The following is a 17,247-nucleotide window of genomic DNA, read 5'->3' as shown; positions in this document are numbered from 1 at the left end:
TTTTAAGAGTACAACCTTACCTGGATACTAAAGACACCACAAAGAGAGAAAACTATAAACCAATTTCCCTGATGAACATAGGAGCCAAAATCCTCAACATAATCTTAGCAAACTGAACTTAACAGTGCATTAAAAGGATCATACAACATGACCAGGTGGAATTTATTCCAGGGATACAAGAATGGCTCAACATACATAAATCAGTATGATTCATTACATCAACAAAAGGAAAGTTAAAGTGATGTGATCATATCAACAGATGAAGAGAAAGCATATAAGGTTCAACATTCATTTATGATAAAAAGGCAAAAGAAAACAAAAACAAAATTCTGGGATAAATCTAGTGAGAAATGTATCTCATAGTCAATTAGAAAATTACAAAACAGCAGCAGCCCTTCTGCCTGGCTGTGCCTATGCAGGAGCTCCTCTCCGACCTTCTCCATTTACAGGACAGCAGCTCTCCTCCCAAGGCTGCCTACCTATGACTATACCAGTGTCCTTTATTCTTCTCTCCCTTTTTTATAATAAACCTTTCCTTTTGGGTATTAAAAAAACACTCCAAAACATCCTTGATCAATGCAAATATATATATACACATACAAGAATAACTAGAGAAGTATACTATAAAAGCAGAAGATTCAATATTCAAGAGATGTGAAGTTTGCCCCAAATTAACATTAAAATGTAATATAGAATAAACAAAATCCTAAGTAGATATGTTATGAAAACTGAGAAAAAGACTAACGTATATCTGGAAATATAAACCTTGAAACAATGAAAAATTTTTGAAAAGGGAACTAGAAAAAGTGGGTGGACAATTAAGTATTTTTTTAAAGATTCATTTTTATTTATTTATGTATACAAAACCAGGGGCTGTAGGCCAGACATGCAGGAGCTAGAGGATTCACCAGAGACAGAGTGGGGAGTAGAGCAAGCTGACTGAAATACACTGCTGAGGGGAGCAGCGGCTGAAGCAGGAGAGGTCTGCTGTGCCAGGCAGGTTAACTCCCTGACTGGCAATTAGATTGATAGTGCTGAGACTTTAACCCCTGCACCACCAAAAAGGTCTGAGATATTAAATATTAAAATGCTTTATAAATAAAAATTATAATTTTAATTGTGGTACTAATACCAGGAGACACTGACTAATGGAATGAAGTACAATGTTTAAAAGTAAACCAAGTAATTAAAATAATTAAATAATTAAAAACAACAAGCAAATCAGTAAAAAAAAAAAAGGGGGGGATTATTCCATAAATGGTATTGGCAAACTTGGCTGATCATACAACAAAATTAGATCCTTATCTAGTTCATATGACAATAAAATTCAAGATGGATTATGATATGCTAATACAAAAACCAAAACTATTATTACAAATGGGTTTGAGCACATATTCATATAAGCTTAAGGGAGCTTAAAAACCTTTGCCATAGTAGACAAGATGCTAGAGAGCTTTTTATACATAACATAGTAAAGCATTAATATCTTTAACTATACAAAATGTTCTTATAAACAATAAAAGTCAAATAACCCAAAATGAAAGTCAAAAGATAACATCTAATTCACTATAGAATAAATGCAAATGAGCAATAAATATTTTAAGTGCAAAATTTATTACTAAACAATGAAATAAAAATGAAAACAACTTTGATTTAGCACCTCTTGTCAATTGTAATGGCAAAGATTTTTTAAGTTATGGCAATTTTGAAAGGTTAAAGTAAACAATTTCTTCTTTTTTTTTTTTTTTTTTTGTGGGACCCTTGCCAGTGGCCAGGGATCGAACTGGTGCTGCAGAGGCTGCAGGCAACCTCGCAACCCAGCGCTCAACCACTGGGCCACCAGGGGAGGCCCAAAAGTAAACAATTTCTAATCAGAGAACTACAGTATTTCCCTCTCCGTGCCTTAACACCACATATATAGGGCTCCTTTATTGTAGCTAGGGAAAAGAACTTGATTTAAGCAGGATTTTCTAGAAAAACCCAAAGAAAACGGAAGAGACAAAAATAACACCAGAGGAAATTTTAGCATCTAACACCTACAGCTACAACAAAGAAAAAACACAGCCTAATTCTTAACCAAATAAACAAAATCTGACACTTAAAGGCTATTTACTTCAGTTACTTCTACCATGCACATTATGTCTGACTCTCAGCAAAAACTGCAAGACATACTTAAAGACAAAACTCAGTCAGGAGACAATCAGCCCAAGAATTTAAAACAACTATGATTCATATAACAAGGACTGTAATGGAAAAAGTGGGCGATATGCAAGAACAGGTGAATAATGTAAGACAAAAGATTGAAGCTCTAAGAATCAAAAATAACAGAAATCAAAAAAGACTAACCAACTAAAGCCTTTCCTATAATGCTTACCCCACTGTTCTTCTTATCTCTACCAAATCAAAGTGATGGTGGTCAACTCCTTTGCTATTGTAAGCTCTACATAAGTAAACTCTGTTCTCATTTGGGTGATCATTTATTTCCACAGAACAAAAAACTAAACATGAAAAATACTAAAATGAAATGCATCTCACCTGCCCCAATCACTAACCATTAATACAAAGTATGAATAATTTGGGAATGTTTTTCTCTCTACCCTGCTGTATTTAATGTGATGAGCAAGTCTACATTTATAATGGAGATGTAATTTTTCAATAGAAGTATTTGAAGGACAAGTAGTCAGCAATAAAAAGGATAATACATTCATGGAGAGCTGTGGGGAGATTTCTGGACCTACTAAATATAGAGCTTCCATATGATCCAGCAATTCCACTCCTAGGTATTTACCCAAAGGACAAACAAACATCAATTCCAAAGAGCACCTGCACCCCTATGTTTATAGCAGCACTATTTACAATAGCTAAGCTTTGGAAACAACCCAAATGCCCAAAAATAGATGACTGGATCAAGAAGATGTGGTACATATATACCATGGAATATTACTCAGCATTCAAAAAAGATAAACACATGCAATTTGCAGCAACATGGATGGCTCTGGAAGGGATCATGCTCAGCGAAATAAGCCAGAAAGAAAAAGAAAAATACCGGATGGTCTCACTAATAGCAGGAATCTAGAAAACTTAAATAAGGGACCAGGAAAATCAATAACTATAAGAAAGTGAAAATCAAAATCAACAAAAACTATGAACCAGAGACACTCTATGGGGGGTAGAGGGTGGGAGGGGAGGGATTGGGGTCAAAATAAGGGGGTTGCAATTGTATGGGAAATATAAAAATAAAATTATTTAAAAAAAAAAGGATAATACATTCAAAGTTCACAAATCTCAAAAATCATGTTGCATGAAAGAAGATATACACGATATGTATTTTATAATTTTACTTATATTAAGTGGAAGAACAGGCAAAACTAAGCTATGGTGATAACAGAAATCCGTTGCCTCAGGAAATATGTAAGAGCAAGAACATAGAAGGATAAAGTTTTAAAAATTTAAGATACGTTATCATATTTTGACTGATATTTACATAGTTTTATGAAATACAACTCAATGAGCTGAGTACTTAAAGTCTGTGAATTTTATTAGGTATATAATACTTCCCTGCTCTTTCCTATTTTCTTTCATTAGTCAACTCCAAAGTGTTAAGTTCTCATCTCCCAGCTTTTTAAACCTAATGTTCTCCTCATAATAAAACATATGAGCAATGAGCAAAATGTTAAATAAAACTCTTTATGGTGAATATATAATTCCACTTTGTATGAATATAGAAATTAGGTACGTTATTAGGAAATAAACCATGATTTGAAGATAAATCTTTGAGGATTATACAGAAAATACAAAAAGAGTAAGAGATTCATAAAAGCTACAAAAATGAATTAAATTACATATGATGCAAACATTAATCACATAAAAATAAAAATGGTTCATATAATGTGTGCAGGCCTTGAAAATTCACTTCTGAAAAATGATTACCCAGGTCCTTGCTGGGGGCCTAGAGGTTAAATGTCAGTGCTATGACCACTATGGACAGGGTTCCATCCCAGCCAGGTTGCTAAGCCACTTATGGTGCAGCAGACCTTTCCTCTCTCAACTGCTGCTCCCCTTAGCAGTGTATTTCAGTAAATCTGCTGCTTTGCTCCCCACTGTCTCTCATGAATCCTCTCACCCCCCTGCACCTCTGGCTTTCACCCAGTTCTTCTACAAAATAAGTAAATATTTTAAAAAATGATTATCCAATTAAAAAGAGACTAATATGTGTATGTACGTATGCATGCATGTATATATGCCCTTCAATAAATAATAAGTTCATAATAAGTATTATTATAAATTCACCCAATACTAAGAATGGAAACTCAAAACACATGGGTATTGACCATTACCTCAAATAGCAAGGATTTTAGTAAGTCAGAACTGAAAAAAACAAAGAAAAATCCAATAATAAATCACCATAGGATGGCATAGAATCAGAAATAAGGAACATTTTGAATGACATATGTAATCAATAAAAAGTGTTATCAGATTATACATACATGGAACTCTCAATAAACTACATTCCTTATCAGTATTCTGGTCCTATTACTGTCTTTCAATTCAGTTATTCAAGTACATTTAGTCTATTAAGCTGAGTCTTGGATATCCTATAAGCTAGAAGAAATCTAAGTGATAATAGACTTTGACAAAATCACTTTCAGCTTCTTGCTTTGTAATTCTAAGTACTGTAAAGTGAGTCCTGTCAAATGTTTTATTTTTTTACCTTTCAAATACTCACTTAAAAGAAAAAAAGAGCTATATGAATCTGAATCCCATCCTACGCCACTAACTTATTTCATAGATAAAAATTGAAACTATTGAGTTCTACATCTTTTATGTCTTTTATATTTTCTTCTTTTCTAATATTCTCAGGGAAATCTACCCCACATTAGCATCACAAAGTAGGAATAGCACAGGCTAACTTTAAAAATATTCTTTTTCGGGCCTCCCTGGTGGTGCAGCGGGTTGAGCGCAGCTCTGTGAAGCTGTCCACAGCCTCTGCAGTGCGGGTTCGATTCCCGGCTGGCCAGAGAGACACCCACATGGCACAGCAGGCCTCTCCTATCTCACCCGCTGCTCCCCTCAGCAGTGTATTTTGGTCCATCTGCCTGTCCTGCTCCCCACTCTGGTTCTGGTGAATCCTCTCACCCTCCCCACCTCTGGCCTGTACCCCAGTTCTTGTACAAAAATAAAAATAAATCTTTAAAAAATATATTCTTTTCCCAATTCCTAAAAGATGTGACTATTTCTAGAAAACTTTAAAGACTACTTTTTATTGTACGGTATGATTTAGAGAACCGGCCCACTTCCTTGCACCAAGTCTACCAGTTCACAAAAGAAACAGTTTTGTTTTCAACAACATACACAAAAGCATAGTATAGCCAGTCTTGTTAAAAATAAAAAAAAAATTCTGACTTTACACAAATTGAAGGTAACTTCAAGCCAGGAGAAAATGTAATGTGGGTCTTGTTTGGATGAATCCAAACAAATCAATTACAAAAAATACTATGGGACAAGCAAGAAAATTTAAACATTAACTGCATATTAAAGAAATTTTATGTTTTTTAAATGGAATATCATTAAGTTTATATTTTTTAAAGGAGAGGACAGATCTCTAAAGTTCTTACAGGTGAAATGGTATATAATGTCTGAGATCTGCTTTAAAATAATGAAATGGAAATTCAAGATTTGTAAGTTGATAATTGTTGAAGAGCCAGGGTTTATATACTGTTTTCTTTGTTCTTGTTATTTTCCATACTATAACTAAAGAACAAAAAACAAACAGACAAAAAAAGACAAGTGAAGGTAATGATTATCTTTCTGGTTGTCAAAATAATGACTCCCCAAAGAATCTGTGCATATGTTAGGTTTGATCACAAAGGGGAATTAAGGTTGCACATGGAATGTAAGTTGCTAATCAGTGGAACGTGAGACAAGAAGATTAACCTAGATTATTCTTGTAGCCTCAATTTAATCACAAAGTTCTTCAAACATGTAAAAGTGAAGCACAAAAGTTAGTGTCAGAGTGATGGGATATGAAAAATATTGAACTAGTCACTAAGTGGCTAGGTTCAAGCTAACCATTCTAGCTTTGACTAGAGAGGGGTGACCAGTCATGGAATTGTGAGCAGTCTCTAAAAGCTGGAAAAGGAGAAAAAAAAAGAACACTCCCCTCCTAAGACCTCCAGAAAGAAATGCAGACCTACCAAAAACCATTTCATACTGCTGGCCTCCAGAATTGTAAGATGATAAACTTGTGCTGTTTTAATTTATGGAGGTGTTAGCAATTTGTTGTAGCAGAAATAAATGAATACAGTTCTCTAGTAGAATACCATATTTTTATTTATTTGATTGGAGATAAAGCATAGAGTTTACTGAAAATTCAAACAAAATATGTATTCTCATCAAGAAAGAATTTCCAAACCTGGTACGCATACTAATTTAAAAGGCAAATCTTACCTCTATTCTTCACCCTATCCGTCCCTTTCTGATAGCCTAAGTTTCCCTTCTGTGGCTCAATTGCATTAAGTACCCCTTTCCATTTTATCAAAATGATGTCAGGATCTACCATCTCTGTTTTTCTGCCACGTTTCTTTTACATAAAACCAACTTCTTAAGCAACTACTCTTAAATTGTACTGATCTTGTCAATCCTGTATTCTGTTAAGTGTAATCTTAGTACAACACATCATTTTACTGAAAATGTTTTTTCCCTAATTAAATTCTTCTTGGTCTAATTGAGCTGTCTTGGCAGTTATGATTTGCTATTTGTTTCTAACTTGTTTTTTCATAACCTTTGACCTCTTCACAATGCTGAGATACTCTTGAATGTCTCTCTCAATATTCCTTCTAAAGAATTTCAGATTATCTGCTTTCCCTCTTGAATTTTCCTACTATAATTCCATTCAGTTCTATGTTTGCTTTGCTAGCTCTACATTTTCCATATATTCAGATATTTAAAAACTATAAGCATTTTTCAGACTCAATGTCTCAATTTACTGTGTACTACTAATCATTTTCACGCTTTTTTGTAGATTCAAAGACAGGGTTTTGGCCAATCCAATCAATTTTCTTTTTTTTTTTAATTGAATTTTTAAAAAAGATTTATTTATTTATTTATACAAGCACTAGTACAGTCAGAAGCATGGGAGGGTGAGAGAATTCACCAGAGCCAGAGCAGGGAACAGAACAGGCAGACTGACAAAATACACTGCTAAGGGGAGCAGCGGGCAGCAGGAGAGGTCTGTCGCACCATGTGGGACCCTCGCTGGTGGCCGGGGATAGAACCGGCACTGCAGAGGCTGCACCAGGGAGGCCCACCAATCAATTTTCTTGACAATTTTTTATACTCTGGGAAAAGTATATCTTTAATAAACTGAAATTTATAGGTGATTAACAGAGAAGGAGTATAAGTTTTCTCTGGCTACCAGTCCTGAACTTTACATCACAGTATTAAGTTTGTTTCTAAAACCATCATTACAAATGACAAGTTTTATTTATACTGAAATATACATATCCCAATAAAATGTTGCTTTTTGCTATTATCAATTTAAGAGATACTTACTGCATGTATATAGAATCTAATTATAAGGCACTTAACTAAAAACACTAACTGCTGTATTTTCACATTTAAATTCATTATATTATATATCATTATATTTGTATCATTCTATATAATATCAATATCAACCAGTGATTTGGGGCCTCCAATAGTACTAAAATCATATCCTTCTTTCCAATATGTTATATAAGTACAGGAAATATCACCAATTTTGCTAATCAATCAACCATAAAACTATCTCACTTATCAGAGTAAGTTAAGAATGGTTTATGTCCTAATAATTTTTAAGATTGTGTAATAAATATGTTTTGAACAAGAAACTCACTAAAATATGTTCTTGGGCCTCCCCGGTGGCACAGCAGTTGAGTGCTGGGTTTTGAAGCTGCCCGCAGCCTCTGCAGCGTGGGAGGAGGGTCCCACATGGCGCGCAGACCTCTCCTGCCACCCGTTGCTCCCCTCAGCAGTGTACTTCGGTCCTTCTGCCTGCTCTGCTCCCCGCTCTGGCTCTGGTGAATTCTCTCACCCTCCCGTGCTTCTGACTGTACCCAGTGCTTGTATAAATAAATAAATAAATAAATAAATCTTTAAAAAAAAATCTCCTTGTTGTATTCCTTCAGTGATTATGAATTCTCCATTTTACCAAGCTCCTCTGCAGGTTATCACCTCAATGCATCCAATAAGTAATATTTGAAAGTCTATATTCTTTAACTACACCATCTCCATACCCTTTAAATATGATTTCTATTTTTGGCTTACTAAGTCTCAATCACTGATTTTTCTACCAGACCTTATAAAGTTTAGATTAAGTTAAAAATTATAAATGATACCCCAGTATAATTAATATAATTTAAAATAAAAATACAAGTGCATTAGAAACATGAAAAGATTAGCCTTTCAATCATTAAAAGGGATTAAGAAAACATCTTTTTTATTAAAAATGAACTGTCACTATAACCAAAATTATTTATAAAGCTCATTCTTTTGACAATTAGTATGAACAAAAGCTCAATTTTCTCTTATGGGGAAAGAACTCAACTTAAAAGCTCAAGAATCTTAGGCTAACAGGGCTATTTTTTTTCATGTGAGTCTCAAGATTACTGATTTATGTGTAGAAACTCTTCTGACATTAATAAGAAAAAGATTTGAAAACAAAAAAATATTAAACAAAAGCTTAAATAGGGTTTCTATTTGAAAACTTTAATGGATCCAGTCAATGTTAATGTTATTAAACAAGTATGTGAACAATTTATAGAGCTATAATATGGAAAACCAATACAATAATTCTATTATTAAAAGTAAACTATGGAAAACATTATAATTGTTTCACAAGCACATCATCAATTGTGATAAATTTCTACAGAAATTCACTAAACTTCAAGAAATAGGAATTTGGCTTAATCACTAGTAATAGTCAGGTCTCGCTGGTTGCACAGAGGTCAAAGTCTCAAATGTGGCATGAGTTTGATCCCTGGCCAGGGAGCTAACCCACATGGCACAGCAGACCTCTCCTGTCTCACCCGCTGCTCTCCTCAGCAGTGTATTTCTGTAGATCTGCCTATTCTACTCCCCAATCTGTCTCTGGTGAATCTTCTCATCCTCTCCACCCCCGTACCTCTGGTCTACACTCCAGTTCTAGTGTGCATAAATTATAAATCTTTACAAACAACACTAATAATAATCTTTTAAGCTTGGAAATTATACAAGATTTCAAGTTATTTCTATATTAAAATATACACTATATATGACAGCACAGTTTGTTTTTCAGAACATAAGAACTCTCATACTAATTGAGAACAACAACCCAATTTACTGACAATATGCTAGCATCAAAGGACCTTCTATGAGAAAATTGTGGTTGTTCTCTTAGGTACCTTAAAAAATTATGAACATACTACTTACATTTCTGTAATCCCTTACTTAAGCCTGTCCTATATTATTAAGCTCTCAGAATAAGGAAAGTAGAGAGTCCAAATTACTGAATAACTTGGCTTTGGTGTCTGGCTCTAAAAAAAATTAATTCTTTTTGCTTCTTAAATTTGATAACATCTCCATTCTAACAAGGTTGCTAAATTTTTGCTGATTTGCCTTCATTACTATTCTTTAGCAATGCCTATCTTCTGCTATACATTCTGGTCACAGAAACATGAAGTCATTGTCAGATGCTTTATCCATTATAAGTTATCCTGCAGTATACTACCTTTTATTCTGTCCATTTATAAATAAGAGTAAGACAAGTCCAGACATCTCAGGAAATCTCATATGGATCTCTTAATGAAATTAAAAATGACATAAATGTGGATTTGTAATGATGATCTTGTGCCAAGCTGACAAAATCTCCCAAGTAAAATAATGTAAAATTAGAAGAACATGAAGACCTGGAAAACCTGAAAAAAGAGATCATAATCAGGGATATTGGGGCACTCAATCTCCTTTCAGCTTTTCAGAGTCCTAACTCTCTACAATTTATACCTATGTTTCTGATTTTATACCTATTTATCTTAGAAGATCTGATATTATGTCGGACATAAGGATTATAAATATAAATCCATTTTCCAGTAGAAATCCCACTAGTTATCTACATGTTGGCCCTGACATCATAACCACTTATTTTTTCAAAAAATCTTATAAATGTTGATGAATAGTAAGTTGACTAATTTAAGAGTGAATTTAAAACTTTAGGGATTTTGCCATCTGTGTCTGGTGATATGTTTATTTTTGTCTGTTTTGTTAATTAGTTTTAGAACATCCATGTGTTTGTCACTGTCAATCTAATACATCTGAATTATTCCCTGAAAAAGATCATTTGGAAATAAGAATGTTCCTAATATCTTCCTCAATAAAAATGGAAATAAATTTAATCTCTCTATAGTCTTCCTTTCCATAACTCTTTGAAAATTATATTTCATGTTCCTAAAATGGTGTCACTTTTTCACTGGATGGTTTCCTTGTCTTTATATAAAACTTATTTAATAAAAGCCCTGTTCAAAACAATTAGAGTTTGCTCTTAACATATTACTCTATCAGCCTCCTTGCTCATAGTTATTCATCCATTCATTCAACAAATATTTAACTGCCTCTGTGTGGGAGGCACTGTGAACAATATAAAGCCCTGCTCTCATAATGGGAGACTCAATCAATAAGCAAATAAATACATAATTCAGTAATAGGTAATTTTAAGTATTACCAAGAAAAAATAATTAGGATAAAGAAAGAGTAAAGTGGATGAACAGTAGTCAATGAAGATATCTGAGAAGCTAAGAGTTGAAATAAGAACTGAATGATGTTAAGGGGGTAATTAATATAATTATTTGGCAAGGGGACAGGGAGAGAGGAAAGATACAGGTAAGGGACACAGCAAATGCAAAAGTCTTGAAGCAGGAATCATTTCTGAACCACAGTTAGGAAGTCAATGTAGCCTGCAGAGGAGGTAACAGAAAAGAGTTGAAAATGTCTTCTCAGGGAGCAGATCATTTTTAGCCTTACAATATGTAACAGAACTTGTTTTTATTTTAAGAGAAATGAAGTACCATTGAGCAGTTTTTAACAGGAATGAGAGGATTTTTATTTTAATAGGATTCTTCTACCTATTATGATGGGAGACTGTGTTGATGCCTGAGTGAAAGCAAAGAAAACAGAAGCTAAAGAGCAGTAGATCAGGCAAGAGATGTGCTGGAAGTGAAGAGATATGATCAGATTTGGGGTGTATTTTGAAGGGATAGTCAACAGAATAGTCTTTATCTTCTCAAAGACTTCAGGCTTCCTGAGGAATTTATCATATTGCCTTTTCTAATAAGAAAGACAGATGAAGTAGAAAAAGTACTGGATTTAATAATTAGAGAACAAGAACATTGAACTTACTTGGAGACCTAAGTATATTACTTAAATTTTCTGACCTCAAATATTAACATTTTCTTTGCTTTATCCACTAGGACTATTATGAAGGTCAAATGGAATATCTTACAGATTAAATGCTCTAATTTTAATTAAACCAACTTGCTAGATTAACAAATTCTCCATTCTCTTTGTAAAATGTAGTTTGATACTAATGGTGTTCTGAATACAATGAATTAGTAAGCTCTACCTAAATAGTCACACTCTCAGTCTTATTAAGTATAAGCCAATTAACTATAGTCATGAATACATATATATTTTATATGCACATTATATATATTGTGTGTATATATTTTTTCCATCTAGATTATGCACTTACACAGTGTAAACTAAATGTCAAGTCCCTCTCGATAAGTATATCTAGAAGGAAGTATATCTAGAAGGACTTGACGTTTGTTTGAAAAGCATTTAAGTTCTTATTCTAATTTAAATTAACTAAATCTGAAAATTGTACATATGAATATGGGATGGTTTATGGAAGAGATGTCCACATAGAACTCAAATTTAAGAACCAGTACTTAACAAAAAAATCTTGGTTATTTATCAAATGAGTTGTAAATTGACATATATTTATAATTTCCAGTTAAAATAAAATGTTTAAGACATATATCATTACTAATTTTTTGCTTTAATCCTTTTTCAATTAATCATCCGCCCATGTACACACAGCTAAGTACATTAAGTGCCTACGAAATTGTTCTCAACATCAACTGTGCTTCAGAATATCTTTTGGGGTCTTTTTAAAAAAAATCAAATGCCTATTGGTCCAATCCTTATAGAAATGAATATGGAGTTGTCTCCAAACATTAAAAATTGTATCTGCCGGGCCTCCCCGGTGGCGCAGCGGTTGAGTGCTGGGCTGCGAAGCTGCCCGCGGCCTCTGCGGCGCCGGTTCGATCCCCGGCTGCTCCCCAGCCACCGAAGGAGGGTCCCACATGGCACGCAGACCTCTCCTGCTGCCCGCTGCTCCCCTCAGCAGTGTACTTCGGTCCTTCTGCCTGCTCTGCTCCCTGCTCTGGCTCTGGTGAATTCTCTCACCCTCCCGCACTTCTGACTGTACCCAGTGCATGTATAAACAAAACAAAACAAACAAACAAACAAACAAATAAAACATGCCTCTATTAAAAAAAAATGTATCTGCCATTTGACCCAATGATTATACTCCTAGGCAACTGTCCAAAAAGTTCAAAAACACTAATTTGAAAGGAAATTTGCTCTCTCGTGTTTATTACAGCACTATTTACTATGGCTAAATTATGGAAACAACCTAAGTGCCCCAGAACAGATGAGTGGATCAAGATTTGGTATATAAACACAATGGAATACTACTCTGTGATCAAAAAAGATAAACTTGGGTCCTCCCTGGTGGTGCAAAGGGTTAAGCTATCCACAGCCACTACATCATGAGTTGGATCCCTGGCTGGCCAGGGAGCAACCCACATGTCAAAGCAGACATCTCCTGTCTTGCCCGCTGCTCCCCTCAGCAGTGTATTTCAGTCAGTCTGCCTGTTCTATTTCCCACTCTGTCTCTGGTGAATTCTCTCACCACCCGCATCTCTGGCCTGCACCCCAGCTCTTGTATGCATAATAAATATTTTTTTAAAAAGATAGACTCATGAGATTTGTAGCAACATGGACAGAGCTTGAAAAAAATAATGCTAAAGTGAAATTTACCAGATGATGTCAATAACAGGTAGACTATAAAGTAACTAAATTAAATGTCAGAGAAAGACTAGCCAAAAAAACAAACCCTTGATACTGACTACAGAACTCAAACCAAGGGGGTTAGTAGGTTTGGAGGGGAAGTAACAAAGAAGGAAGGAAGCACAATGGTCTATGGTAGAATATGAGTGAATGGGTAGTAGGTGCACTGTGGTGGTAATTCCTGATGGGGGTATCCCAATATTACCTCAATTAAAAACTAATTAATTAAAAAAAATCAAGTGCTTAGGCTCCATCCCCAGAGACTTTGATTCTCTAACACTGGGATGGAAATAGTAATCTCTTTTAGACAAAATTGAGAGCCACTGATCTATGTAGTAAGCACCCTAATAATGATATGGAAACAAAATAGATCTGCCTTTCAAAGAGTCCATAGTGCAATGATAGCGACAAAATAAATTTTTAATCACAATAAGATGTTAACTTCACACTCCAAGCATATTCCTGGTGCTGTAGGAAAACAGTAGAAAAACCAACTCTGCCTGGGGCATATAATGAAGAATATAGCAGTCAGAACTAGTTTCATGGTGGTAGTGTTTAATCTTTGAGGTAAAGGGTAACCAGTAATTTTCCAGTTAAAGTTGGAAGGCATTTCTAGCCAAAAGAAATAGATTAAGAAAGGGCATTGTCACATGAAAAAAATGTTTGCAGGGAATGACATATACTTAGTCAATCAAGGAAATGATAGGTAACAGGAAACTCTTCTGAAAGGAAGCATCTACATATCAGGTTCAGCTGTTGCAGTTTTTTGTATAGAACAATTTCAAGTTGTATTTTATAGAATTCATGTTCAGAAAAGGCAGTTTGTATATTTAATAAATATCTACATATGGGCATTCAAATGCATACATACTTAAAACAAACTGCAGTTAACCAGTGCATTAATTTGTGTTTTGCTGACCTTGAACCAAAATTTCTTCCACTACTTCTGTATTTTTTAAATTTCTTACATATGTATCTCTGATTATAAAGATTGTTTATTTTTTTAAGACTAGCAGATGCTCTACTAACTGCCTATGGATATTATACAACAAAAAACAAATTTTTACTGATTGTATAATTATTATAATTTATAAAATAAATACATGCCAATAAGTACCACTTTTATGTAGTAAATGTAATATTTATTGGGATTTCATGTAAGACATTATTTTGTAGAGTATCACTGCCCCAGGGAAACTAACAATTTGTAGCAGGGAAGTGAATTGCCATGAAATAACAATTACTATGACAAAATGAATTAGAATAGGGAAAAACAAGAAGTGAAAAGATCAGTTAGGAAGTGATTTCAATACACCAAGCCAAAAAAAAAAAATATATATATATATATATGATGGAATGATGAGAAGAGAATATTTTTCAGAAAGACCAAGGAAATAAGATAGACTTTGATGACCAGTCAGATAATAAAGAAGAAAATGGTTTTCAAAGGAACAGATTCTAGATTTATACTTTAATTTTGGCTACATCGAAAAAAGATAGAGTACCCAGAAGGTGTCAACTGCTTAATACTCAGAATAGAATGTTCTTTGCACATTTAATCAGTGAGTCCAAGTGAAGTTCTCATTTTAGTAACCATTCTAATTTTAGAATTTCCTTAATCCACTTTGATATATTTTATTGTAGTGCAGATAATCTATAATGCAGTCTGATAACCACTTTTTAAAATTAATTATGTTACTATCCAAAGTACTTTCCCCATTAAGATTTCTGTAATATTAGTGTTTAGCTTATGAATTATGTATTCTTAAAATATCTTTGCAAATTGTTAACTAATGTTATTATAACCCAATGGTTATAGTCATTGCACCAAGTACAAGATGATTTAAAGATTTTAATTTACCTTTTCCATCTTTTTCAATTTATATATTACCTTCCCTAATTGTCTTGTCTGATATTCCCAATAACCTTATAAGGTGAGAAGAGCAGAAATATCTATTGCCATAATGTAGATGAGAAAATCAAGGCTCAAGGTAGACAAATGGTTTTCTCCAGATTATATGAATGGCAAATGGCAGAGCTTTAACACAAATTTTCTGACTCTTAGGCCAATGATCTCTCTCTCTACCATGACCTGTGTTTTTGAAGTAGTGCACATTTTACTTCTGCACTTTACATTACTGTCCCTCTTTGATATAATGGAAAGAGGACTATCTATATATCCTTTATTCATCTTTCATTCACCATTCCCCCAAATTTTTTAAAGCCTCCTCTACAGATTTTACCACCTAAATAACCCAATGCCACTATGTTAAAGAAATCTTTCTCTTGCCAATTTTTCTACTAAAACTCTCCCACATCATGATCACATTCATGACCTTGAGAAATTGTAAATTTTTTCAAAATTTTGATATGATAATAGAACATCAAACTTACTATACATAATATATTCACCACAAAAATAATTTTAACACTTTCAAAAAACTTATTGAAAAAAAAATATCGTACTTAATTTTGTAATTTCAAAAATTTACTGTCTCTTTTCATGTACTAAAACGCATATTAAATGATATTCATCTGTATCATGCATATGAACTGTTTAGTAACTTTTTTATTGCACACGGTAAGTCAAAAACACATTCCTAGATAAACCCTCCACAAAAGGACAATAATCACTTTATATCAAAAAACCCCAATATCTACATGTATTATTAACATAATACTGATTTTACAAATTCTCATCTCTACCCATCAAAAACTTTTTTGCTTATTAATTAGAAATTCAACATTCAAGTATAATTTCCCCAAATATTTCCTAAACCAGAGCACAGGCTATTTTTAAGTTCTTACAAGACTTTACTCGAATTAAGTAGCATTTGTTCATTAATTTGTTTATAAAAGATTAAGAATATGGGAGGTTTTAGTCAGAATTTTAAACAATGAATTTAAGACAATGCCATTAGATTTAAAGATATATTCATCTAGCTATTATCTACTTAAATCTAGCAACATCTTGATAGATTTAACAATTTTACACTGAATTTTACACTAAAATAGTAAAATGATTAGTTTCTCTGGATGACAAAACAGAATTCACTAGAATGATGATTTCCTACCTCAGTTTAGTACTTACACATAAAACACTATATTTAAATATTTGTCCACTATTGGACCTTAAAATTATCTTGCAATTTCGACTTTTTATGTTTGCTTGTTCCCCCTTTAAACTACTACTGCTTTTTAAGTTAATGCTGAAGTTGATGCTTGGAGTAGCTTTATTAATTCACACTGACCTATCCAGAGTTCTCTGCACCAGACTCTCTGATGCTGACATTTCAACAATTTCCAGTCCCTAGTGTGTTGTGGTTTCCTTGGGGGGGGAGGTTGTTGTTATCTTTCCTTTTTCACAACAGTAAAACAAATAAATAGGCTTTAAGTCCATTCAAAACTTACCTTGCAAATCTGGAAATACTCTGAAGTTAGGGTTTCTTGAATCTCCTCTCTTAGAACCCCTGCAGTCCCTCCTGGATGCTGGGAACCACTTCCAGCCCCACCACCACTGTTGCTGCCACCACTGCCAGGGGAAGAAGCCGTTAAGCCATCCAAAACTTTTCGGAAATTAAATTTCTTCATTTTGAAAACTGTTGAGAAATTCAAAGGAAAGAGTGACTTAACACATGGAATTATACGCAGGTAAAAGTGTTCAGCTTTTCATCAGTCAAGGCAGTAGCTAGTTCCCACTTAACGAGAACTGGCTACAGATGACTGGAGGGAAGTCAGACTTCATCTTGTCAAATTTTAATTCTAAAAAACATATCCTTAAAAAGCACAATTCTAAAAGCAACAGTATTTCCTCCTCATACATCCAATTTCCAAGGGCTTTTTCCCCAGCTGTAGCTACGCTTTATCAGCACTGGGGTAAAAATAAAAGGCAGTGTCATCATCGTCATTAGCATTATATCATCATTATTATACAATCAAACCAGAGTCCAACAGACCAACACTCGCTCGCTCTGCTTTAAAGGCGGGCTTTCCTTCTAAAGGTTCAGCTCAGAAAATTTTCAGAAAAACAACGTGGGGGGTTGAGGACTGGTATTTATTCCGCCACCACCTTCTGGGCTCTCCTCAATTATCTTAAACACTTCC

The 17,247-nt window shown here is 34.0% G+C and overlaps 1 protein-coding gene across 1 annotated transcript in view; it reads right to left on the bottom strand.

The window, feature by feature from the left end:
• STXBP5L (syntaxin binding protein 5L) overlaps window positions 1-16,734 on the bottom strand; it is a gene marked incomplete at both ends in the record, with an annotated part of 193,095 nt that extends 176,361 nt beyond the window's left edge. Inside the window, one exon of the mRNA XM_084232675.1 lies at window positions 16,555-16,734. Within this exon, the coding sequence (XP_084088801.1) occupies window positions 16,555-16,734 (180 nt within the window). The remainder of the gene's footprint in view (window positions 1-16,554) is intronic.
• Window positions 16,735-17,247: the final 513 nt, after the last annotated feature.

This window comes from Talpa europaea (assembly GCF_964194135.1).
Source record: "Talpa europaea genome assembly, chromosome: 4".
NCBI classification, from domain to species: Eukaryota; Metazoa; Chordata; class Mammalia; order Eulipotyphla; family Talpidae; genus Talpa; species Talpa europaea.
This window is presented reverse-complemented; position numbering and strand designations above follow the sequence as displayed.